General features: G+C 40.4%; 1 protein-coding gene across 10 annotated transcripts in view; it reads right to left on the bottom strand.

Moving 5' to 3' along the window:
* obscnb (obscurin, cytoskeletal calmodulin and titin-interacting RhoGEF b) overlaps nt 1-26532 on the bottom strand; it is a 59480-nt gene that overhangs the window by 3416 nt on the left and 29532 nt on the right. For 2 of the 10 annotated variants that reach the window (XM_005721487.1, XM_005721490.1), the window contains 38 exons: nt 25956-26036; nt 24274-24345; nt 22790-22855; nt 18834-19100; nt 18180-18458; nt 16011-16268; nt 15568-15834; nt 15147-15419; nt 12379-12645; nt 11874-12149; nt 11492-11764; nt 10194-10484; nt 9948-9977; nt 8438-9775; nt 8002-8283; nt 7028-7109; nt 6789-6910; nt 6499-6696; nt 6377-6409; nt 6176-6274; nt 5851-6069; nt 5686-5719; nt 5520-5572; nt 5302-5400; nt 4474-4530; nt 3658-3797; nt 3121-3321; nt 2953-3029; nt 2707-2877; nt 2467-2626; nt 2265-2381; nt 1965-2129; nt 1723-1881; nt 1456-1633; nt 1250-1363; nt 994-1161; nt 762-864; nt 512-641 (listed from right to left, as the gene is read on the bottom strand). In XM_005721487.1, coding sequence (XP_005721544.1) covers nt 512-641; nt 762-864; nt 994-1161; nt 1250-1363; nt 1456-1633; nt 1723-1881; nt 1965-2129; nt 2265-2381; nt 2467-2626; nt 2707-2877; nt 2953-3029; nt 3121-3321; nt 3658-3797; nt 4474-4530; nt 5302-5400; nt 5520-5572; nt 5686-5719; nt 5851-6069; nt 6176-6274; nt 6377-6409; nt 6499-6696; nt 6789-6910; nt 7028-7109; nt 8002-8283; nt 8438-9775; nt 9948-9977; nt 10194-10484; nt 11492-11764; nt 11874-12149; nt 12379-12645; nt 15147-15419; nt 15568-15834; nt 16011-16268; nt 18180-18458; nt 18834-19100; nt 22790-22855; nt 24274-24345; nt 25956-26036 — 7199 coding nt within the window. The remainder of the gene's footprint in view (nt 1-511; nt 642-761; nt 865-993; nt 1162-1249; nt 1364-1455; nt 1634-1722; nt 1882-1964; nt 2130-2264; nt 2382-2466; nt 2627-2706; nt 2878-2952; nt 3030-3120; nt 3322-3657; nt 3798-4473; nt 4531-5301; nt 5401-5519; nt 5573-5685; nt 5720-5850; nt 6070-6175; nt 6275-6376; nt 6410-6498; nt 6697-6788; nt 6911-7027; nt 7110-8001; nt 8284-8437; nt 9776-9947; nt 9978-10193; nt 10485-11491; nt 11765-11873; nt 12150-12378; nt 12646-15146; nt 15420-15567; nt 15835-16010; nt 16269-18179; nt 18459-18833; nt 19101-22789; nt 22856-24273; nt 24346-25955; nt 26037-26532) is intronic. The other 8 variants (XM_005721488.1, XM_005721491.1, XM_005721492.1 and 5 more) reach the window with 8 other exon arrangements.

The raw sequence follows: 26532 nt of genomic DNA, 5'->3' as shown, positions 1-26532 counted from the left end.
TCACTGCTGCTAATTAATATCAACTATCTTGAAACTAATTTATAGGCACAAAGGCAAATGCATGACCTGCATTAAAATCTCCCCTCATTGACCCTTAAAAATAAAGGAAATGTTATTTTTGTAATTATCTGAGATATTTTCTTGTATTGAGACCTCTTACTGTAGAGCTCCAAATTCTGAACAAATGGATCTTAATAGTTTTAATGATCCTAATATATTTGGAGTACTTCTGTCAATCATTTAACATTAAGTGTACAAAACTCGAGGTTCACGAGTCTCCCTGTCTCACATATTATAACTGCCCTCCCAGAGCCTCTTCATGCCAGACATTTCTTCCTCTTAAATGTATTTATTTTACTGTTACTTGCAACAGGGGCTTTCAAATTGTTATATCTCTCTATGTAATGCTGTATGGTCTTAACCTTACTAAGTGATTGCCCAGAGATTATGTACACTCTGAAATGTCACAAAACGAATACAGATAAATGGAAATGAATTAGTCTAGACCAACCTCGCACTCATAGTGTCCAAGGTCTCTCTCTGTCAGGTTTTTGATTACCAGAACCAGAACGCCACTCCGGAGCTCACTGTAGGTCTGATATTTCTGCTGGTCAGTCAGCAGCCTGCCATCCTTGAACCACCTTGAACAGGGACACATGCAGAGAGGAGACAAGATTAGAGGATGGGGTTGATATTCAAAAGAAATTGCAAAACTGAATCAAAATGAAGGAAAGAAGAAAACATAAGGAAGGTATCCATACCTCACTTTGGGCTTGGGGGCGCTTTGTATTACACAGGTGAACTGAGCGTCCTCACCGGCAACAAAGATGGCATTCCTTATTTTATTTACAAAACGAGGAGGTACTAAAAGAAACACATGACAGTGTTTTATGTTTTAGACTATTCATCATTTTTCACAAGAAAAGTGTAATGAAGCAGTAGAAAAGAATACTCTTAGGATCATCCTATATATAGGTATGATGTGCCACTTACCCTGAACTGTGATCTTTCCCAGAGTACTGGCATTGCCAGCTGGACTTGTGGCAAAGCACATGTACTGACCAGAATCATCTGCAGTCATATTGTCCAGGATTAGTGTGCAGGAACCATCAGGGTCCTCGATGATGATGTGATGTGGATCTGCCCCCACTGCGCGTCCATCTGCATCCAACAAGTAAACAAAACCACTCATGAAACAGTCTTTGAATGTCACTCCACATGGCTAATAACCATAGAGGAAATGCCTCACCCTTGTACCAGGTAACCGCAGGTTTGGGTACTCCAGTAACTTTGCAAGCCAGCTTAACAGTCTGGCCCAGCTCTGCTGTGCAGTTTGCCAGAATTTCATCAAAATCAGGGGAACCTAGAAAATAGTTTGGTATAAAAAGCTGTGCTAGAAATTCCAAGCAATAGAGAGGTAAAGAAAAAAGTAAAACTGCATGGAGTCCCACTCACTCCATGCAGGCATGCTGTATCGCTGCTGCAGTTCTCTGAGGTCTCTCAGCCACGAGTTCTTGATGGTAACAGTTCGGGCTTGTAAGGTGTACTTCCTCACAGAATCCTCGCGCTCATGCCAAATCTCAAAGGCACGGTCATCACCCTCCACTGTCTCATTCACATCAATGTTATTCAGCTGAAACAAGATAAAGAAACCAACAAACATCATTTAGGCCGCTGACCATGAAAGAAAAGATGAAACTAGATTATGTTAAAAACACTTACCTTCATCATGTTCTTGAAAATATATGCTTGTGTATCAGTGTTGCTGTCTCTCTTGGGCTTGCAGATAATGCAGTAGTTCTTAAAGAGGAAGACGTGACGGTGGTGACCTCTAGAGGACGTTCTAATTCCAGGAGCACCCTCCCACACTTGGAAAGGCCCCTGGTGGGAGAGAGTAAGCATATGCAGACAGTCAAATGCTTATGTGTAATCAAGACCCTGCACAGTCGGCAGCTACGTGGTACCTGTCTAATTGGTTCTCCAAGAACTTCGAGGGTGGCAGGATAGTTCTCAATCATGGAGACATGGTGGGTATTCTCAGAACGCTGAGGGAGTGCAGACACCATTGCAAAAGCTTCTTCCAGCAGGCAGCAGTTCTGACCATTTCTTGCTTTGTTTCGAATGAGCTCCTGAAGATGTTGCAGCAGAAATTTCAACAAAACTGAAGTTACACTGATCGTGTACATAATTTAAAGGCTCTAAAAGCAAATGACTGAAAAGTAAATAACTGACTCTAAGATGATTGTATGCATGCACTCTATTACCTTCAGGAAGGCCTTGTACTTCTGAATCCTCTCCAGTGGCTGTTGGAGATAGGCATTTATGCTTCTTACTGGTGGATCTGCAGGGTCTGAATTAGCCTGCGCTGTGTCAGTATATTCCTGTTTTTTGGAGTTTAAAAAAAAAAGATTTTAACAGTTGGCACATTTGTAATTCATAGTATAGCAATAACAATTCTGCTGTTACCTTAAAGAAGCTGTGCACAGTCTTGTCACTGATGGCAGATTCAGCTTGACTCTGACCTACAAGATACTGAAGGTACTTCTCAAAGCCCTCCTTGTTCTTCAGGAAACACATGGCTATGTCATCATCAGTGTCGCAGTCATTCAACTTCGGAAGGAATGCCCTAAAAAGAAAATCATAAGAATGATGCATACTGATTATACTAAAAAATGGCTGAAAATAACATTTAAGAGGTGAGCTCACTTGTTATGGAAGGATTTGATATCATCAATGTTTCTGAAAATAGCCTCTTTCTGGCTGGTGACGTCAGGCGGTGCATCAGAACTGTCTGCATGCTTCAGGTGATGGGAGGTGAAGAATTCCACCTCCTTGACAAACTCTGATTCTCCGTTTATCAGTTCCTGGATCAGTTGGCTAGAAGCACGAATTAATAGTTTGTTATGGTTCTTTGGTTGGTTTGCTTTGTCACGACAAACATGCTTCACTTACAATAATTTTCTCTTGTATTCTCCTTCAGACACCTCTTCCACACTTGTTTCTGGAAGATCGCCAGCATCAGCGGAGAGCTGTAATAGAAATTTTAATTTTTAAAAAAAAATATTACCCAATGCGTGCAACATGCAGTGGCGAGCTGGAAGCAATTGTCTTGAGACATACTTTGAGTTTTTTGTCCAGGTAGGCCGGTGAGACCCAGCCTTGGCGGGATGGTGTCATTTTGGTGGGTTTGGTCCGAACTAACCACTTGAGCGGGTGAGCCGAGTCCAAAACCTCAACATACTGTCCCTCTTTTAGAGAGATGGAATCTTTGCTCGCCACGATGGGGTTGTAATCAGCTGTTGCTACATAGATATCAAACATCTATAAAAAAATATATATATATGTGTGTGTATTAATAACAGGATTGCAGGGGGACTGGAAGCTATCCCAGCTGTCAGAGGGTGAGAGACAGAATACCAATCTGCCCCAAGGCTAACTCACAGAGACAGATAACCATTCACACCTGTCTATGTATAAAAAAAACTTAATTGAATTTCCCTTTATTTCTTCAAATAAACTGCACCATTAAAACTTTCATTTCCTTGTTTTATATAGTATCCTGCCATGGTGTGTCAGAATTTAATCGATGAAATTCTGATATAAAGGCCAAAAATTTATGAACATTATGAACTTAATGGAAATTTTTTTGTATCTCACCTCTCCCCTGGCGTCTCCTTCATCAGACTCAGAGGAGGAGTCAGCAATGAGGGAGGGAGGACGGGAGCGACCGTGATGAGGTGATGGAGAAGGTGTCTTGGTCTCATCATCACTGTCACCACCTGGTACGCGTAATGAAGCTGGAGCAGTAAGGAGGAAGTCAAAGGAAGACAGGTCAGTCGTACAGAAATGTCCAATTAGTATAATCTGTCCTTTAAACCTATGCAGTAGGTATTAGTACCCACACTCACTCAGGTCCATCAGCTTAAATATATATTTAAAACCATAACTGTGTGCTAGCGTGTACCAGTGTTGTATTTACCTGGTCAATTTGAATTTTTCTGTATACTGAAGTAACGACATAGTTTTTACGATGCAAAAACAGAGGGGAGAAATCCACAGTGGTTAATCATTCTAATGCTCTAACATGTATTACTGTATTAGTATCATGACAACATGCAGCTTCACTTTTATCTCAGCTCTCCACATACATGTCTGCTTGGTGAGCATGTATTCCACTTATACAGAAGCTTCATAGGTTATTGCAAAAACTATTTTAGTAACAAGAGAAAGGATGAGGAAACTCATTGAGGATGAGTAAGGAGATATAGAGGGCACTAATAGAAATAAAAGGGGATGGCTTAGCTGTTATTAAGCTGACACTGAAATAGAGTTGTTGTATGTATAACTAAATATTTCTTGTATGTAAAAGGAAATGTAAGGAAAACTGTTTTATAAAGTCATTATTAATAGATAGAAAATATTTCAGTGGAAAACTGCAGAGTATCTGTGATGCTGATGCACTTGGATACATACTGGCAGATTTGGGCCAAGATTTCATCCACTGGAGCACTTCATGATTCTGTAAACTGTCTGAATAACAAATTAATCATTTAATGAGTATTTATTTAGTGGGAGTGATAAACTAATGGGTGTAAAGGTGGTTAGGAAATGATGTCTGTATGAAGGAATGGGAGATTTTATGTCATAAATGCATAAATAAGCTAAAGCGTGCACTAGATAAGCACTAACATGGCACTAAGAAACATTCCTCGGTCAGGTTTGGTGTTCAGAAACAAAGGAAAGTGATAGCCAGTTCAGTATTTAAGCATTAAAGCATTCGGATTAAACATTTCTTAAACAGCCAGAATGAATTCAAAGAATTCAACCAAACCTGACAAGAAAATAACAGAGCAATGCAACAGAAGCACTGTATGCAACATAATCTATGATCCATACTTCAGTCTTCAGCATTAGTAACTACCAAATGCAGTCACTGCAGAGGGAATATGGATAGTTAACCTGCACATTTTTAGTACAACTACAGACACAAGGTAATTTAAGAGATTGAAGGTGTTGTGATCGTTCAAGTCATATAATTTAATGTTTGTTATCCTGAGAATGTATGTTCTCTTGTTTTTTTTTTAAACTATATCCTAATCTAAACTGTTTATGAGACTTGTTGAGAAGGAGCTACAGTCCAATGCTAGCATAATCATTCATTTATCTTGGTTTAAACCAGACTTGAAGCCGGAATAGACCAGTTCTGAAATGCCTTATGGACATAAAGGTTTGTATTTTATAAAGTACTATGAACTCATTAGTCTCTGAATATTTAATGCAGAGCTATAATGGTCCACTTACCTTGGGTGATCTTGGCTGATACCATTTCAGTGATCTGAGAGGTGAGTTTCATGAGGAATTCCTCTGAACCTACTTCACCTAGGAAAGGCATTTTGCCCTCTTAAGGGTTGGCAAAAAGTAAAGAACACCATAAATATCTTAACATTTATTTTTATTCATTTATATATCTTATCAAAAATAAACATTACTGGGCCTGATGATTAGCTAGTACGTCTTACCTTTTCCTTTGCTAGTATCTTCCTGTGGAGGACTAACTGTAATCCCAAGAACCCTGAGCGGATTTCAGTATTAAAATTTGTCATGTATTTACATTTATATTAAATGTACTTACTACAGACATCTTTTTATGTGCAAGGCAATCAAAAGGTTTCAAAAATAACTTACTCTGAAGCCGCTGTTTCTTTCTTGGGCTGAGGAGCTAGAGAGGAGGGAGAAAAAAAGCGGAAGGGTGGTTTGAAAAGTGCTCTGCTAAGTGTTTCTGATATAAGAAGACACTCATTTAACCTGTCATTTCAAAATAAAGTGTCTTGATGACGTTATTCTCCTTACTCTCATCCACCTCCAAGTGAGCAGTGCAGATGGACTGTCCAGCTTTATTTGTTGCAATGCAGGTGTAGGCACCAGTGTACTCTGTGCCCACGTCCATCAAGATGAGACTGTGGTGGCGCCCAGAGCTTGCTATTTTGTATCCTTTAGTGTCAGGCTTGATCCACAGGACATCCTCCAAAGATTCCTCCTTTAGCCAGTTGACCATGGGAGTAGGAGATCCTAAGAGAGAAGACGGGTGATTATGGAGACTTTGTAATAATGCTGCATGGCAGATAGAGCCCAAAATCTAGACTTTCTTCTTATCTAGAAAAGTGTAGTAACGCACCTTCTACTTTCACAGACAGAGTGATGCTTGTTCCTTGTTTCACCTTCCTATTGCTGAACCTTTCAATAAAGCGGGGTGGCACCAGGGGCTCTTTAGGGTCTGTGAAAATAAAGTGTATAATGTGACATTTTGAATATATGGACATGTCTACTGAAAGTACATATACTTGTGCTGTGGTTTGTAGGATAAATGTTAAATTACCCTTTTTCTCTTGTGGTAAAATCTCCCCAGGACCTGTTGCAAAAAGTGTTGCAAATGTATAAAGTGTATCTCATTGTTTCATTTGAGATTTGTATTTTGTATTCAGGCACGTGTATACATACTCAATACTATCATCCGGGCAGAGGAGTAAGCAGAACCAGCTGCATTGCTGATGTAGACGGAGTACTCCCCCATATCCTCTTTTTTCACCTCCGTGATCTCCACGCCATGAACGTCTCTCTCTGCTAACAAATGAATTCTTTCTGAAGGTCGTAGAGGGTGGCCATCTTTGAACCAGTATATTCTGGGTTTCGGGAAACCTGGAAAACAACAAAAATTTGACAAACATTATTCTTAAATCATATGCAATGTTTTTAGAACACTGGGATGGATTAACAAATCTTTACTTTACCCTTTACTTTAAGCTGCATCTTTGCAATAGGTGAACCTGGACAGACGTGAACATCATGAAGCTCCTCCACAACCTGCGGTAGCTGATCATCTTCAGCTACAGACTCAAAGGTCTCAGTTTCCCTGTTGGAGGAGAGTAAAGCACAGCAGCTCCAGTATATCTATAACTGTATGTGAAGGCCTCAATATAAAGGTTTAGTTCATATAAATAAATAAATAAATAAACATAAATAAACTTACCTGGACATGTATCCTTTGGCACTGACGTAAGAAGACGTCTCAGTGGCATCAGCAGCAGTGTCATAATCTGAGCTGCAAGACACTGATGGAGGAATTTTATTATAGTGTTATACAATGCTTAAGGTGCAAAGGGACTCTGCTTTTCTAAGATGTTGATTTATGGTTCGGAAATTAGCTTCATGCTTCAGTTAAATGCTACATCTGTATAGCTGTAGGTTTTGTGGGTTTGTTTTTGTTGTGTTTTTTTTACCCCTGCCTAATATAAAGGCAGGGTGAGAAACCTGCCTTTATATTAGGGGAGGCTCAAGGTCCATCTCACATATTCTGCATGCTAGTTTTGCTCTGACTTTGTCTGAAGTTCTCTTCTGTTTTAAAAAAACAAGCTATACAGAAGTTTGCATACATTTACGGGCATGAATATTGTAGTAATTTTGCCCTTTTAACAATAACAATAATAATGGATTGCATTTATATAGCCTTTTCGAGACCCTCAAAGTGCTTTACAATTCCACTCTCACATTCACACACTGGTGGAGGCAAGCTACAGCTGTAGCAGACTGACAGAAGCAAGGCTGCCATATCGCGCCATCGGCCCCTCTGGCCATCATCAGTAGGGCAGTAGGTCTGTGTCTTGTCCAAAACAGATAGAGCTGGAGATAGAGCTGGGGATCAAACCGGCAACCTTCCGGTTACAAGATAAGCTTCCCAACCCCCTGAACCACAGTCGCCACCTTTAATGCTTTCTTTGAACTGTTCTTTTTCCAGGGTGGAATGATGTACAGCATCTCAATCTCATCTCAATGACTTCAAAAGACAAGAATTTGGTGTCCAAAATAAATTCAAATTTGTGCACCAAATTCTCATTTTTTAAGTCATTAAAGATGTACAGATGCTGTACAGTTTGCCTAGTCAATTATCCCAGGACAGGTATTTAAAAAGCAAACGTGTGTTTCTTGTATCATCTGTTCACTTACTGTCAACCCTGAGTTCAGCTTTAGTAGATGCAATGCCACTGCTGTTTTCAGCTGTGCAGCGATAGACCCCCATATCAGTAGGCAACACAGTGGTGATGATAAGTTGGTGGCAGCCCTCCTGGTCTTCATTGATCATGTAATGGTCGTTCTCCTCCAGCAGCTTGCCATCCTTATACCAGCGAACAGTGGGAGGTGGCTTGCCAATCACAACACAGTCAAAGCTGACCGGATAACCGTCTGGAACATCCTGACTTTGTAGCTCGGTTAAGAAGACCGGTGCAGCTGGCAACAAGAGCAAACGGAAAGCAAATATAAAAATCCCACCCCTTACATAGAAACTGTTCTTGGTGTATTGAACTTGGTGCATTACTAACCAGACAAAATGTGTGTAAGAATAAAGAAAGTTATAATTAACAGAGAGCAAGCTGCTTCTTACCTGGAGCTCCAGTCATGAAAGCAGGAGGCTGTCTATCTTGTGTGGGCGTCTGTGTACCATCTTGTATGTAGCTCATCTTTTTAATTCGCAGCTCCACTTTGTGAGGTCCTGCAGGTAAGATTGTGGTCTCCACAGGAACCCCATGGACTGTAAACATCTCCTGAAATCTCGTAGAGGCAACTTCAGCTTCTGTCCGTGAATCAAAACGAATATAGATATAATTGTTATCTTCACGGTAAGATTGTGGGTCTGGGGCTCGCAAGTCTCCTTCATCTGCACTGACAAATGGTTCTTCCTCAACATCTGGTGGGAGACGCGTGCGCAACAGGCGCCGGAGGCGTCTGCTTGCCTGTCTCAGCGACTCATCCATCTCACTTCCGGAGGAGCTCTCAGGCTCACTGTCAGCACTGTAACCTACAGTAAGCGGCCGTCGGCCCGATGATTCTCTTACCGTTCCCACAGTCACCTTACCACTGTGAGAAGCTACCCCAAACTTGTTAGTGGCTTCACATGTGTAAACTCCAGTGTCCTTGGTGGTGATTGCAGTAATGACCAGTGAGCAGGTGCCATCATTATAGATATCAATATGATGATGCTTGCCATCCGTCAGTGGTTCTCCATCTTTCAGCCAGCGGACCTTATCAGGTTTACCTTCTGTCACACATTCCAGATGTATGGTGCCATTAGGTTCTTTAGTCTGGTCTTTGAAGACTTCTTTAAAAACAGGACGCATGTCCTTGCGGGCCTTGTAGCCCTTGAAGGCAGCTTGAATCTTAACAGCAGCTTCTCTGAGCTCAGGGTCATCCTCTTTACCGATCTCCATGATGCTAGTTTCCTCTGTAGACACGTGTTTTTCTTGGGTTTGCTGAACTACAGTTGTTTTCACTTCTGTCTGCTGCACAGTTTTCTGCTCTGACATTTGGAAATGTGCGAAGAACCTCTCAGTGGCTAGAGTATCTGCTTCCTTTGTCACTGTCTCAGTAGTCTTGCTGCTCTTTTTGAGGTAGGAAACAAGCGTCGAACGCCCAGAAACAGACTCGTCCTCAGAGCTGGTGCACAGGCTGGCTTCTGTCTGCTTCTTTGACACAATGGCCTGCTCCTTCTCTGTTGATTTGACTTCCACTTTCTCAGATTGTGGAAGCTGATTCTGGTCTAATTTGCTCTGACCCCTTTTGCCATCCTCCTCTGGTTGTTCAGAGATGGAGTCCAGAGTTGGCTCCCGACTCATGCGTCGTTTCTTGGCTGATGCTTCCCAAAGTTCATGGAGATCACCTTCTTCAGCAGCCTCAGGAGGAAGACTGGGCTGTCCCAGTGCCTCGGTTACTTCCTGTTTTGCATCTACACATATGACCACAATGGAGTTACAGTTATGGTCCATACAGCACCACGCCCTCTTTAATTGGTGCTTAATCCTTACGTTGAACATTTATGTGCAGGGCTACATTAGGGCTACAGCAGAGCTTGTGGAGAAATACAAAAAGTACCACATATACAGCGTACAGTGACCTACCTGGAGTAATCTGTGGCAGAGGAGGTGCTTCTGTGTTTCAAGAAGAGAAGAAAAACAAATGATATTAAAGTTTATAAAATATCAAAATTCCTTGGTTTCTAGCATTACATCTTTGGCTAGAATGTTGCAGTTGCATAAAGCTTGATCTCATATCACCATGTGACATAAAACATGAACTGCAATTATAAGCACAACATCACAGAAAAAAGCAGCTACTTGTGTTAAGTGAAGCGTACATTCACTCACCAAGCTGAACAGTCTGAGGCAGCTCAACAGGCTCCCCTATCCCTGCTCTGTTGATGGCTGCCACTCTAAACCTGTAGGCACTGCCTGGACTGAGATTTTCAACCACAAATTCGGTGTTACGCACAGGCTCAGAATGACATGGAAGCCAGAGGGCACTGTCTACCATTCGGATCTCCACTCTGTAGCCCAGAATGGGACTTCCTCCATCATGCAAAGGTGTGAACCAAGAGAGGGTAACAGACTTTTTTGTCTTACTGAGGACCTCCGGATCCTCTGGAGGATCAGGCACAGCTATGGGGAAGGGAAAAAGAAAAACCGCCATTAGATGTATTTATGGACACTAATTTAAAACCAAATACTCTACAGTGTTAATCTGTTATGAAAGTTATATGGAAGGTGTTCCAAATGCTCCAGAACTTTCCATGTTTTTGTTAGATAGCTTATCTTTTCTAAAGAATGTCTTAGGCCGCTGTAAATTTGCACAGGTTTGCTGCTTCTTCAAAGAGAAAGCTCTGTACTGTTTGGCTTCCAAAAAGCAGAAGTTAAGTAAGGACCTGATATTCTTAGAGATCACAGCACCATCTGGGATAAATATTTACTAAGCATAAATTACAATTAAGAGGAATCTATTACTCAGAAATTTGGTTACATATTTCCAGCAGCCTTTTTCGAAAAGATTGAATCAGAGGGCATTCCCACATAAAGTGGGAACAAAGATTCTTACATTTAATGCAAATGTTGAAAGTATTAGCGTTAACACAGCCTTGTTGGAGCAATGCATTGCCTATTTATCCATTTATATTGCTTTAGTTTGTGTTGGAACTTAAGACCACACTTCTGACCATTGTTTCTTGTTTACATAGTATTTGAAATCTGTTCTCCATACTAGTGGCATGTAGTATGTTATGAAATGACACGTTGTACCTACTAGCAAACATGTTGTTTAAGACGGACACCAGGCCACTAGACTGTACAAATTTCAAAGTGAAATCTTCAGTGGTGGATAAAGAAGAGAGCTTCAAACTACTACTGAACTGCCTAGCTAATATAAAACTTCACAGTTGGAGGTATTAAGAAGAAGCTTTGATGGTATGCCATACCTGCTCAATACTTCTTCAAAAGATTTTTATTACCTTAGCTTCCTACTATACCCTGAATTGTCCAAAATTTAAATTCTGGTTCTGCGCTCCCTGGTTGAAACTCAGAATTACAAAAAATTGGAGTAAACTCTATATACAGGTTTAAAGGGATATTTGTTAATCTTTTCATAGACATAGACATAGACATTAAACACTTACTGATGATGGTGAGCTTGGCCAGAGAGATAGCATCTCTGGCAGCAAATGTAATTTCCTGCTGGGGCAAAAGAGGCGCCTGTCTCAGGACAAGGCGGTAAGACCGACCATCGGCCCTCATAGCCCAGAGGTCACTGGGCTTCAGCTCAACTCCATTAGCATACCAGACCACTTCTGTCGTAGGGACCACCTCCGTGAGCTCAACACAGAACTCGACTTTCTCCCCCACTGCAGCCACTCTGTCCTCCAAACCCTTCACAATGGCCAACTGCCAACCTTACATGGGAAAAATCCACAAAAAAGTCGTAATTCACAGCTGACTAAAGTCAAGATCATAATATTACTACAGCTTCACTGTTGTACAGTCTTCATTTTGATGACTTACCTTTAACAGTGAGCTGGGCAGATGTGGACGCTGCGCCAGCTCTGAAAGTCACCGTGCAACCGTCTTTGACGCGCAGCTCTTTCAGCAGGAGCAGATGGCGACGACCGCTCTCGAATGATACAACCTCAGCATTAGGGGATTCTTTCAGTGGTTTGCCATCAAGAAGCCACTGGCAGTTTTTGCTCTCAGGACGAGACAGGGCACACTCAAAGAGCGCTTCGCCTCCATCAAAAGTGTCCACATTCTCCAGGCCCTGAACAATGGTAATGGGTTTGGCTGTAGAAAGCAAGAAACCATGGTAACTTAATTATAATAGATTATAAAAGGACTGCAGTTCTCAAAGACAAAAGTAAAATAGTTAAGCCTTTGTCAACCAAGAGCAAAAATGCTGTGATGATCAGTAAAAGGTCTGTTTTTGGGTTTTTTTTCCAAAGACGTTTTTCTGGGAAGAAGCAGAGAAGATCCCCTAAAGCCTGGTGCTTTTTCCATGTGGAGGGAAGCTCACCTTCCACATGAAGTGAAGCGACCACGCAGGTCCCCTCTGCCTCACAGGAGTATGTGCCCCTGTCCTCAGCAGACACATGGCTAATGTACAAGCGAGCCACATTCCAGTCCTGCTCCACTACCACCCTTCGGCCATCAGGCTGCAAAGGCTGCCCATCTTTCTTCCACTGAGCCTTCACTGGTCTTGAGTACTGGCAGATGAACTCAGCCGGCTGGTTTTCAACCACCCGAAGGTCCTCCATCTCGCTCACCACTTCAACTGTGGGATCTGAGGTTGGGGTCAGGGGATCATAGGATCAAATCCTGGCCATGAGATGTAAGGATAAAAGCGGGCCATGCCGACTGACATAAGTGCTTTATAACCCCCAAAAGCATGTCTGAGTGTAAATATGTGAGTGATACCATTTTGAAATTACTGATTGTAAGGTACCAATACTCTATGTATATTTTTATGTATTTTCAAATCGTCCAATGCATTAACCTACATAAGCTCTCAGGGGGTCAAAAAGTCCAACAGTCAAAGTTCACAACCAAGGGTCAAGACTTACTGGCAGCTCATAGAGAAGAAGGGAGTGATAGTAGATAGAAATGCCAAACTCAAAGTGTATTTACAAGAGTTAGAGATTTTAATGCTGGAAGGTTAGAAGAAGGGTTTGGTAGGATGGGACAGAGGAGATGAATAGAGCATGACTATTTGAGAGCAGCCGGCCTGTATGGATGGGTGGAGCAGCACTTTCTTTCAAGCATTTCAATATTCTGGTTCACCATCTGTGAACTTTAACATGGCGGAAGCCAGATCTAGATTATGTTTGTTTTTTTTTACTGAATCCAAACATCAAATAAGACAGGCTTCTTATTTATATTACTGAGGGATACTTACAGTTAGGGCTGCAGGTTAACATTGTAATAATCACGATCATGCTTAAAAAAAGCTTAAAATGAATGAAGAAATCCCAGATTGATGATGCTTGTTTTCAGCATTCTTGTATTAATTGGTCTTCCCTTCCCTGTTGTTGAAGGCATGGTTAAAAGGAGCTGCTTACAACTTTAATAGCTGTTTGGCTACAACATTTGCAGTCAGAATATGGATAATAGTATACGGTATAGATACGAGTGTAATTAAAGCTTGAATCTGGGCATATAACCTTAAATTGAGCATGAAAAAACCGGCAAGATGTTAAAGCAGGAAAATCAAACACAAAAAGTCACAGGATGTGGACCAGAAACACCACCCACCAGCCAAAAGGTCAGCTAGCCTGATAGCTAGACTGACTAAACCACAAGGGACTCACAATGAAGACTAAACTAATAAGAAGCACTCCAAGAGTCCAAACCTGGGCAATATTTACTTTTCAAGAGAGTAGTACTGTCTTTTGTATATATTCATTTTGTTTTCTAGAAGTACTTTTGGACACCTCCCTTGTTAAAATCCTTTTAACACACTTGATATCATTTTGAGAATAATTTTTCAAATTTCAGATGATATTTGGATGCAAACTATAATGTTGTATTTAAAATGTTTTATCCCCATATACCAGTATTATTTCCTAAATGTTGTCAATACAAACAAAGGCAGTAAAATTTAAAGCACACTTTTAAAGATAAAAGACATTATTATCGTTATTAAGTTTCAACATTATTTTATCTTGAAGAAGAACTCAATGCACACACATGCCCATATACTGACAATACAAATGATGGCAGTAAGAAACATAGTTTTAAATACCTCCATATATATCATTATTGTCACTTTAACCCTCAGATTGATCTACTGACCTTGTAGGAAACACACATGCATACTAATGCCTCTAAAAACATTACCTCCTTGGGAGAGGTTTTAGACCAGAGCGTCACTCTGAATCAATCCTTTTGTGTTCTGTTTTACACCAGGCTCAAAGTGAGGTCTGTCTACTGTAGCTTGAATGTGAACAATATAAGGCTAGCATCATTAGAGAACTAGTGTTTATATCCGTTTGTAAAGGATTTTATCAACAAAACTGTCACAACGTTGCTAGATTTAGTCAGACCAGGTGTGGGGGCTTGCGTGATCCCATTGCAAGTTGCTCTCTAGTTGTTCTTTTCACTATAGTGTAATTATACTCATTGTTTACACGTCAATGATGATGCATCAGAAAGTACTTCTTAAGGTATAACAATGCTCCACAAAATTAGTAAATCTGATTGTGTTTCAAAGTGAGAAACATAACCGTGATTATTATTTTTCATCATTTCAGCAGCCCTACATTCAAAAGAAGAGCAGCATTTTTAATACTAGTTAATTGAGTCGAAAAGGTTCCTAAAGCTTTACTGTGGTGCTGCACCCAGTTGTATTTTTTAGATTATATCAAAGCATATTGAATAAAACATAACTTCTTATTATTAATGAAATGCAAACTACTGCTTCTCATGCATGATGGAGCACTAATATGTCAAATAGCTGGATGGAACCCTGCAGTAAAAATATGATTATATATGAAATATGATTATATTTCATAGTATAGAACCCCATATTCTTCACTAAGAATGGCACATTTTTTTGTAGTAAATGCCAGTTATTAAATAGAAAACATAAATATATTAGTTTCCTGCTTCTATTTAATTCAAAATAATAAGGAATACTGAAGTAGGAAAATTGACCCATTAAGATTTTAAATGTAGAATTAAAACACTGCAGGATCCTTAGAGATTGTATAAGACTAAAAGAGACTGTTTTATCTCAGTCTCTGGGAAAAAGCTTATCTCAGTCTGCAGTTAACATTTTCATGATACCTTTGACCAAGAGCTTGGCTGTTGATGTTAAACTGCCAGCTTTGAAGGTGACAGTGCCAGAGTCATCTGTGGCCAGGTTCTTTAAGGTGAGTGTGTGGATGTGGCCCTGGGCCAGCCCTATCTCACTAAAGGGGCTGTTCTCCAACAAGCTGCCATCCAGCCACCACTGCACCTTGCCGTGGGTTTTACCAGAGAGCTGGCAGGAGAAAGTTGCCCATTCGCCAACAAAAACATCGGTGGACTTAAGGCCAGAAACAATGACGACTTCTTTTGCTGTTGAGTGGAAAATATGAATACATTGAGCCTTAAATGTACTCATGATCATCATAATGCCAACTCTAAACAAAAAACACACAACATATGAGCCAGATAGAAGTTTCACAATTAAGAAAAACTGCAACAGTACTGAATGGGAGGCTACCTTGCACTGCTAAAGAAGCTGTAGTGAGCTGGTCTCCTGCATCGCAGGTGTAGTAGCCACTGTCATCAGGCTCCAGATTCCATATACAGAGCTCTTGAATACACCCTGACTGTCTCATCTCATACTTCTTACCAGGCCGGAGGACTAATCCTCCTTTCCTCCACTCAACACAAACACACGGCTTAGAGAGCTCACAGTGCAGAGTAATATCATCACCCTCTATGGCATCCTGGTTCTTGAGCTCTGTCTGGAAGAAGACTGGGGCACCTGGTGAGAGTTTAAAGTAAGAAAGGTTGATATAACATATTGAGATGGCAAGTTCGATGTCAAATAGTGGAGATGATGACAGAAACATCCCTGAGGGCTTCAGACTATACTGGGTGGTTGAAGGAGGTGGACGTTCAAGAATATTTTAGTTGTCCATTTCAATCCAATGTTTTTACCTTCCACAGTCAGCGTGACATCACACTGTGCATCCCCAGTGTCACAGGTATACGTTCCGGCGTCCTCAGCCACCAGGTTGTGAATACGAAGCTGATGAAATGCTGCATTCTTCTTCAGGTCATACTTGAGACCCGCTTGGAGGGCCACATTGTTTTTGATCCATGTAACCTTACCACTGGGGTCAGAGATGGTGCAGGCCAAAGTGACCGTTTCACCTTCTAATGCAACAGTGTTGTGTGGCTTCTCTAATATTAGCACTGCAAATACAGGACAAGTAGCATTTATATGCAACCGTTCTGCACTGGCATTATGCTTTCATTCTTGATTTCTGTGCACTACTGTAACACAAATTATACATAAAATAATATGACAATTAAAAAAAATGTAGAATTACTGTCTTGTGTTTGTATGTTTCTAGCAAGCAGTCAAATTTACTTTAAATCCATGTCTAGCTAGACTAATAAACAAGCACAGGGATGAAAATTACATACAGAATTTAACGGCTGGGCACCAAAGACTAATGTAAGAAATGTATTACCTCACCAAATGGGAAATACAGTCACAACAATAACTATGCTGCAGAACTACACTCAACAAAAATATAAACGCAACACCTTTGTTACTGCTCCCATTCCCCATGGGATGGACGTAGAGACCTAAAATTCATTCCAGATACACAATATAACCATCCCTCCCAAACAGTGGTCACAAATCAGTCCAAATGTGTAGTAGTGGGCACATCTGCTATATTGAGATAATCCATCCCACCTCACAGGTGTGCCACATCAGGATGCTGATCTGACATCATGAGTAGTGCACAGGTGTACCTCAGACTGCCCACAACAAAAGGCCACCCTGGAATGTGTAGTTTTTGCGCTATTGGGGGTCTGGGGACCCAGAACCGGTCAGTATCTGGTGTGACCACCATTTGCCTCATGCAGTGCAACACATCGTCGCATGGAGTCTATCAGATTGTCAATTGTGGCCTGTGGAATGTTGGTCCACTCCACTTCAATGGCTGTGCGAGGTTGTTGGATATTCGTGGGAACTGCTACACGCTGTCGTATACGCCGGTCAAGCACATCCCGAACATGCTCAATGGATGACATGTCCGGTGAGTATGCTGGCCATGCAAGAACTGGGACATTCTCAGCTGCCATCTGCCCTGAACAATGTGAACCATGATTCATCCGTGAAGCGCACACCTCTCCAACGTGCCAGACGCCATCGAATGTGAGCATTTGCCCACACAAGTCTGTTACGGCGACGAGCTGGAGTCAGGTCAAGACCCCGATGAGGACGACGGGCATGCAGTTGAGCGTCCCTGAGACGGTTTCTGACAGTTTGTGCAGAAATTGTTTGGTTGTGCAAACCAATTGTTCCAGCAGCTGTCTGGGTGGCTGGTCTCAGACGATCTTGGAGGTGAACCTGCTGGATGTGGAGGTCCTGGGCTGGTGTGGTTACACGAGGTCTGCGGTTGTGAGGCCGGTTGGATGTGCTGCCGTATTCTCTGAAACGCCTGTGGAGACGGCTTATGGTTGAGAAATGAACATTCAATGCACGGGTGACAGATCTGGTTGATATTCCTGCTGTCAGCATGCCAATTGCACGCTCCCTCATTGCTTGTGGCATCTGTGGCATTTTGCTGTGAGACAAAACTGCACATTCCAGGGTGGCCTTTTGTTGTGGGCAGTCTGAGGTACACCTGTGCACTACTCATGATGTCAGATCAGCATCCTGATGTGGCACACCTGTGAGGTGGGATGGATTATCTCAATATAGCAGATGTGCCCACTACCACACATTTGGACTGATTTGTGACCACTGTTTGGGAGGGATGGTTATATTGTGTATCTGGAATGAATTTTAGGTCTCTACGTCCATCCCATGGGGAATGGGAGCAGTAACAAAGATGTTGCGTTTATATTTTTGTTGAGTGTACATTATATATCTGAAACTACCCAGTTTTAAAACATACAATTTACAGTAGTATTGCTTTGTTGAGCTAAAGTACCTCTATCAGCCCTTAAAAATTAATAAATACTATAAAATATATTTAATGAAAATACAAAAAAATGTAAAATGCCAGTGGATTTGAAAAAGAATAATAATAATTTGTGGTTTTTGATGAAGATGGCTCTGAGGGTGAAAACTCTCATCTCCTTTACCTTTGGGTTTCTCCTCCACCAGAAGACAGGCCACACTCTTCTCTTCTCCCACCACGAAGGCAACATCTCCAGATTCATCCGTGGTTACCATCTTGAGGACCAAGCGGTGCACTCTCCCTATAATGCTCATTTGATTCAGATCATTATTTTGAAGCAGGTTGTCTGAAAGCCACCATTCCCCATTGGTGACACCAGAGTGTGACAGCTCAACCTCAAAGACGGCGTCTTTCCCAGTGGTCACAGTAATGTCGCAGAGTTCTCGAATGATTCGCACATGCTCTGAGGGTGAATGGGATGATGGATGATGAGAGATCAGAGATCAGTTCTGTGCAGAGCTTCCAGACATCATGACTATGAGGGCATATGCTTACTCAACATGTCATTCCCAGATCTAAGAAACATAGATCTAGTGGTGTTTTTTAACACCCTAGAGCTACTAAACTATCAACAATGCATATAAATAAAATCAGATAATTCCAGTAAAGCACTGGATTCTCTAAATCTGTGAATCCAAGAGAATTAGCTGTGAGTAGAGGATACACTTTTCTCCAGTACTTGAATAATGCGGTGAATATGAACTTCAGGAAGGATGAAGACAAGAGGAAAGGAAATGAGAGACACAGACAGATGATAGATGAAGATGTGCTCTGTTACCTTTTACAGTCAGGGTAGCAGTGCTTTTCTGGTCTCCAGTATCACAGGTATATTCCCCACTATCCTCCATGATCAGCTTGTGTATGATCAGAATGTGAGTGGTTGCTTTTTGCTCCATGGTGTATTTCTCTCCCTGTGTGAGAAGAGTTGAGCCCTTCCACCAGGTCACCTTGTGATCAGGGCTTGATGCCTCACAGGACAGAGAGGCTTCGCCACCTTCTTTGGCCTCTTGACTTTTCAGCTCCTTCTTGAATACTACAGGTGCAGCTGCCAGAGACACCAATTTCATTACGATGACAGACTTTAAAACTTTAGAAAGTGAACACTGACACCAGAAAACACACTATAATCCACAGCGAGGCTGCACAGTCCTTCCAAAATTTACATACAATCAATCAATGTGCTCCAAGGAGACCTACAATCCACCCATTCATAAGTTTAAAGAAAGTCACAAATACAACTAATCAGAAAAAACTCAACAATCAGAACAGTTTTGCTGTTGGTGGTGCATGGTGCATGTCTTAAATCCTTAATCCAAGTAACCCCAAACATGAAAAAGTCAAAGACTCAACACTTCCAGCTTCAGCTTAACTGAAGAAAAGTAAAACAACAGTTATAACAGCATTCGGTGATGTACAAAAATTTACTGGATGAAAACACATTGATCAACAAGACCAATATGTAATTTTAGTACTAAAATGAAAAGTAAAAGAGTTTTATTAGTTCCAAGTTCAATGGAAAGTAAGGTAAGCATGCATGTACTCTGGAAATAGAAATGTAATGGAAAGTGAGAATTTTCTTTAGATGCCATAGCAAGATGAAAAGATAACAAGACAGTTGTTGCTTTTAAGAACTTCTGAAAAAATAGAGAGAAAGTATCCAAAAACAAGAAGACTGAGAGCAAATGAGCAGAAGATAGTCCCAAAATTATTGTAGAAGCCAACTGGAAGATGTTCCCAAGGAATACATTGCCTACAATTCCCTTACCTCTGACTGTCAGAGAAGCTGTGGAAGTGTGGTTTCCCACAGTGAAAGTTACTGTCCCCGAATCAGCTGTAGTGACACCTCTGAGTGTGAGGCTGTGCAGCCGGCCCTCAGCCTTGATCAGGTTCATTTCATTATTCTGCAGAGGGACATCCTGGAGTTTCCACAGTGCCATTGGTGCCTCCTCATGAGAAACCAGACACTCAAAGCAGACATCTTCACCCTCGTACACAACGCAGCTCTCCAAGAATTTCAGTACTTTAACCTCGACCTCTGTTTGACAAATACAGTTTAGAAGCACACAACGTTTGGTGAAGTTCAAGTTGATCATTTATGAAGATTTCTGCTGAGCTACAATTACCAGTGCCAAGTGAAGAAAACAGAATAGTGTTTGTTAATATTTGTGAAGACAGAAATGTGAAAGGCTCAAATGGTGAAATCAGTGATTGAGCTCAAGAGAAAAGTGCGTACAAATAACAAGAAGTGCACAAAAGAGTGAGGTGCTAATGAATATGAGACGAGCAAGTTTTCTTGAACACTGAAAACACTTCATGCTCAAGTGTTGCTCTGTGAGAAGATGGTCAATAAGAGGGAGTATGTTGGAAATGAAGGATGACTGGGCTCCAGCTCAAGAGAGTGCATGGGAGGAGGAGTCTTAAATAGAAAAAAATCCTACCCTTCACAGTGAGGACAGCTGAAGTCGTCTGCCTGCCTGTATCACAGGAGTACTCTCCTGAGTCAGTTCCTTGCAGTTTGTAGATAATAAGCTCAACTACAGTCCCTTCCTGCTTCAGGTGATACTTGCTGCTGGATGCCAGCACCCGATCACCACACCTCCAGACCACACTGACCCCCGGCTTTGTGATTTCACAACGAAGACAGGCGCTCTCTCCTGCTTGTCCTTCAAGGTTCTGTAGCTGGGTTTTGAAAAGGACAGGCTTGGCTGTAGAAAAGTGAGAAAAAATGAGGGAAATTTTTTAGGAGAAATGAAAGAATGAATACACTTAGGCCAAGTTTTAGCCTTCAACTCGCACATGAGAAGAAGTAAGCAGCAGAAGTTGGAGTCAAAGCTACATACTTTAGTTTAGAGTTTAGAGTATTAACCCTAAGGTCAAGTCAGATATTTCGAGCAACATTCTAATAAAGATAAACCAAAAAGTCACTATTGCCACTATGTTTAAACTACTAACAACAGCATACCCTTCACAGCTAGCTGTGCAGTGCTACGACGATCACCGGCATCACATGTGTAACTCCCAGAATCCTCTGAGTCAACATCATGGATTATTAGTGTAGCCAGGTGTACTTTTTGTCTAATTTCATACTTTGCACAAGGACAAAGACCAAGTTCTCCCTTCCTCCACTCCAAAGGAACACCAGCTTTAGATAGTTCACAGTTCAGGGTGACACTGTCACCTTCATCAGCCGTTTGGCTTTCCAGCTCTTTTGTGAAAATAACTGGAAGAGCTGATGGACAAAAAAAAGGAAAACGGAGTAATTATGCAAAAAGGAACAGGGATGATGAAGAAAGGAGAAATGAAGTAACAAATGAAGGACTTGTTGGAAGAAGAAGAAAACATGCGATAGCTTCATCCTACCATTTACAACCAGAGATGCTGAGCTTATTGTATCCTCTAAAGAGCAGGAATAGCTTCCTGTATCTCCAGGCCTCAAATCAAGAATGTGCAGCTCATGACAGAATCCTTTTTGTTTTATCTGGTACTTTTCTCCACAGCTCAGGACTTCTGATCCTTTCTTCCACTCTACATGGACTCCAGGTTTTGATAGCTCACAGTGCAGGGTAACACTACCTCCCTCTTCAGCTACTTGGCTCTCCAGGTCTCGAATGAATATGACTGGAAGAACTTGGGATTAAATAGATAAAATAATCTGTTGGTATGTATTATGGTAACCCATAGGATTTAATAACAAAAGATTAGTTTGGTATAAAAATATACTTTTTAACCTACTAAAAACAAAAATAGAAAATATAAAAAGCATCCAATATGGTAGCTCTATTGCACAAACACAAATAACACTGATACCCAGTCAGGGCAGGTACACCTCTGCCTATTCGAAACATAGCACTTAAAAGTCTGTCAAATACAGCTCTCAACTATTCCTGTTTGAGAAGAACAAGAAGATAATTCTGCAAATCTGGTATTCAGAGGTAATAACAAGTGAGTAACAACCAATTCGGCTGAATAAAAACAAAACAAGGAGAATAAAGAAAGCACAGTGCCACTAATTTCATTCCAGCGCTCTGGTATCCAGCTGTAGCAGAGGGATGACATCAAAACCAGCAGGTTTACCTTCAGTCATAAACACAGTACCGAACAAACACGAGAAGAATGGTGATGTTTAGGATAAATAAGAGAAAATACTTGTTAACAAACTAGTAAAATACAGAAGAAAGTCTATAAAAATCAACAGTGAATGATTTACAAATATCCAAAGTGCAACTTCAGACTTGAAGTTGCACAGCCAACAAGAACAAATGAGGCAAAGACTCAACGATGCCTGAAATTTGAGCCTGTGTGGCCGCAGCATGTTCAGTACAACAGTACTCAGTAAATATGAAACATAGACAAGTATGTAGTTCATTTTAAGCTCAAACATTTAAATGTTATTTTCTGCGATGCTATGTAAGGATTGTGCTTTGCATTCGTGGATTTTCAAAGCTTGAGGAGTTTATCCTTCTGGTTAACATTAACTGTGCTGCAAACTAAAAGGTTTTTGTAATGTTCACAGACCCCCAGCTGCCTGTTGTGAGAGTATTGAGAGTCTTTAAAGGCAGGCAGGCTGCCCATTGTACCCTTTTTGTCTCTGCTGGGAGTTGAGAAGGTCGTGACGGGACCACAGATTTGAAACTGTGAATTTATTCAGCGTCTTTCATATTTGTAGACGAAAGTCCTGCATTCATACAAGACTCCTGTGACAACTCTTTAGCAGTCAAGAACGCCAGCACATACCTTCAATTGTCTTTAGGGTGTCCTGCTTCTCAGCTTCAACTGTCAAGGTCACTGCTGAGGTCTGTGCTGTAATTGTATTTATTTAGTTGGTTTTAATTGACTTGCATTAACTAGAACTTCAGCTTCAACAACAGAATAATTGATGCAACAAATCAAAAGCAACATGCTTTTATATCCAGATGTTTCACCTACACTTCATTTCTAACCCTGACAGTGACTGATAGAGGAAAAGCTCCTAACTTTCAATTATTTTCAAATAACACACAGACTCGTGCACTGGATTGGAAATGCAGTGTCTTAAAATAGTACTGACACACCATAACAAATAGCACTCAGCATCTTCATATGGACACACTGAACACTGCATTAGGGCAAGAAGCATTTCTAAGGTACAGATTTTATGTTATTTAACTTTATCTTCCATATTTCATCAGGTTAATGGGACCACAATATAGGTAATTATAATTACTGTAAATATATGGCAAACTTTTATTTAATTGCACAGGAGAATTTACAAAGCCAGGCTGAGGCACATGATCAAATTACCATTACTTCATGAATAAGTATTCAGCGTATAAAAAAGGACAAAATCCCCATTCTGCCTGATGACTAATACTATAGTCTGTTCAGGACCAGTAAGGTCGATCATTCTTTGTTTGTAGTGTCCTATTAAATATTACATTTTGTTCAGTAAACTGGACAAAAGTGGGCTTTATCTTTTATGGTCCAGTTATCAGTGACAGAACTGGTGGAAAGCCAATTAAATGCAGAGGGTACAAAGTATGTAAAATAGGTTCTAATCAAATTAAAATACCTAAAAGGTGACTAGCTTGGAAAAAATAATGTGACATTTCAATATAAATTGCCTATTTCACCCAAATGTGTGCTGGCAGTTGTGGAAACACCAGACCAGCCTTTAAGCTGTATGAATGAAAGCAATTACCATTACTTCATTAAGTAAGTAGTTAATATATAAAGTATAATGTGATCACCATTCTGGTAGATCACTAGTCCATTAGGAACCAGTAAGATCAGTCATTCCATTCTTCGCTCGTGGTCTCCAGTACTTCATCATAAATATATCAAATATCACTGACTATAGTAATATCAGTGAATATATCATAACATGAAAGCATAAAAGTAATGATTTTTCTACAAATCTTTAACCTGCATAAAAAAATTTTTTTCCAGCAATTTTATCAAAAAAATAGAGTAAATTAAAGTTGTTACACTCAAGTTCTTTAGAAAAACTCAGACAACATCGAATGGTTTGCTTTTAAATTGACTTAACCTTAGAAATCAATTTAACTAACTTTAAAAAAGTCACACAGACAAGCTACAGTCAAACATATTTCAATCCGCCAAACAATGTGACGAAAACACAAGCATGCAGCAAAACTAACAATGAGAGAGTAATGTAGCAATAAAGTGTACTGTACAGCAAGAAACCTGCTGGTCAATGCAAAAGTCAAGTCTTTGCGTACCCGCGAGCTGCTCTTTGGTCCCCTGTCGCTGGGTAGCTGGTTTGTCAGTGGTTCCAGCAAAAGGCTTATCAGCTGGGATAAAACACAATAACCTTACAACTGGAGTTCTAGCGTAACTTTAACACAAGAGCCAGAATTAGAAAGGCACAGACACAAACACGAATGTCGCACATTCTTATGTGATCCGCTTACAAGTGTGCAAACTGAATACTTTAAACAACAAGAAGTTCTCAGAGAGTACAAACCTCCACCAAGGCAGCACACTCTCTAGTCTCTATTTTAAGGGAATATTATTGTATTTTGTGTAATTTCATGTTGTTTTCTTTGTTCTTTTTAAAGCTACTTTAATAATCAGTGCAGTATAAATCAGATAAGGACAGCAGGACAGATGTTTACTCTGATTACACAAACACGTAGGGGTAGGTAGTGGAAATAAAGGAAGAGTAAATAACTGGACATTAATAATTTGACCTTATTTTATAATATCATCCTATTAGATAGTTATTATATTTCCAACTATCAAGGCAGCTCATTATCGTCCTCTTGACAGTATTGTCTTGAAAAATATAACACATCTTGGGGTGAACTTGAAATAAAAGGTAAATGTGACACATAAAAGTGAGGTCAGAGGTCAAATGTGACACGACATTTGAATGCAAACTATAATGTGATTTACAATCCCCATATACGGGTATCATTTCCTAAATGTATACGATCCAAACAAAGTCATTAGAATTTTAAGCATAATTTTTAAAGATTTTTTGGTTATTTTCATAAAATGTATCCACATGTATTTCAGGTTTTTTATTGTTATTTAACCTTAAAAAGAGATCAGATGTAACACGATATTTAGGATCTCCATATATCATTCCCTATATGTTGTCAATAAAAACAATGACAGTAAGACGTTTAAACAGCTTTAAATAGCACTATATAGCATTATTATCACTTTGACATTCAGATCAATCGATTAATCTTGAAGTAGATTAATAGGAGTATGATACTTTAAATTCTTATTCTGTAAATTGACAATACACACCACACACACGGAGCCATAGTTTCTAAGATATGTTTTTTTGTCGATTACTGACCGATAAATGATTAAGCTCACATTAAAGGGTGCATGTAAGAGATTTTCAAAGGACTGATAACATGCCCCCACTCTACACCCCTACAAAGTTTTATCAGAATACATTCAAAACTTTTCGAGCTATTGCGTTTACTAACGAATGACACACACACACAGAAGCACGCAAACCACTGCTACCAAAAACAAAACCTTCTTGGTGGAGGTAAAAATAATTCAGGGCGGTTGTGGGGGGTTAATATCTGTGATGACATGAAGCACTGAAATATTTCAAAATGAAAAAACCTACAAGCAACAACAAAAAACAAAAACACCTCAGACCATTATCTCAGTGATCCGACACAAAATGCGTCACAAACACAACAAAATGTTCCCTGTTTAACACACAACACAATGCAGCTGGCACAATAAAAACATACAACGAAAGCCAACTTCATTCTGTATTTTTGCCATTCACCTCACAGTACATATAGATGAGCACACACTGAAGCAAAGACTGACAGGACTGCGCACAACATTTTAAAAGACTGCAACTGAATTTTCTCACTGCTCTTGCAGTGTCCAGAAAAATCCATGCAAACACGCACTGCATTACCTTCACTTCCCACTTTAAGCTCTCTTGAATGTCCCTGAAAATCCCGTTTAGGAGTTTGTTCAGTTGTTGTCAATGTCACCGCTAAAACGATTGAACACAACATTGGTCCCATCATTTGAATTTGTCACAGTAAAGCAGCAGAAACATGTAATTCAAGTCTCATCAAGAGCAGAAACACAAACAGCTAATGGAATCAAAGACAGCTTCATATCTTCATACTAAGTCAGCCTCCATGCAACAAAATAATCTAGTGACCACACAAATCCACAGATGTGGAGACTGAAAATATTGCTGTTTTTTTTCTGCAAAAATAGCACAAACCACAAAAACATGAGAAAGACCAAAACATCAGTAAGTGCAAATCAACAGCAGTTTTCCAGCAGCAAATCAACAGCAGTCCCACAAAAAACAAAGCAAACTAAATAGAAATTACGCCAGAAAGCAACAAGACAATTTAAGCTAAGTCAAGACCCAACAACTTTCTCTCTTTGGCAAAGGTCAGCAGCCAAACACAGAGGTACAAAGTCCCTAATGGCTTCATTTACTTAATTTGTGACTCCTTTCAACAAAGAGCTGC

Source organism: Pundamilia nyererei, unplaced genomic scaffold (genome assembly GCF_000239375.1).
Source record: "Pundamilia nyererei isolate P.nyererei 1_Seehausen unplaced genomic scaffold, PunNye1.0 scaffold00004, whole genome shotgun sequence".
Classification (NCBI taxonomy): Eukaryota; Metazoa; Chordata; class Actinopteri; order Cichliformes; family Cichlidae; genus Pundamilia; species Pundamilia nyererei.
The sequence above is the reverse complement of the archived record's forward strand: the minus strand, read 5'-3'. Positions and strand labels throughout refer to the sequence as shown.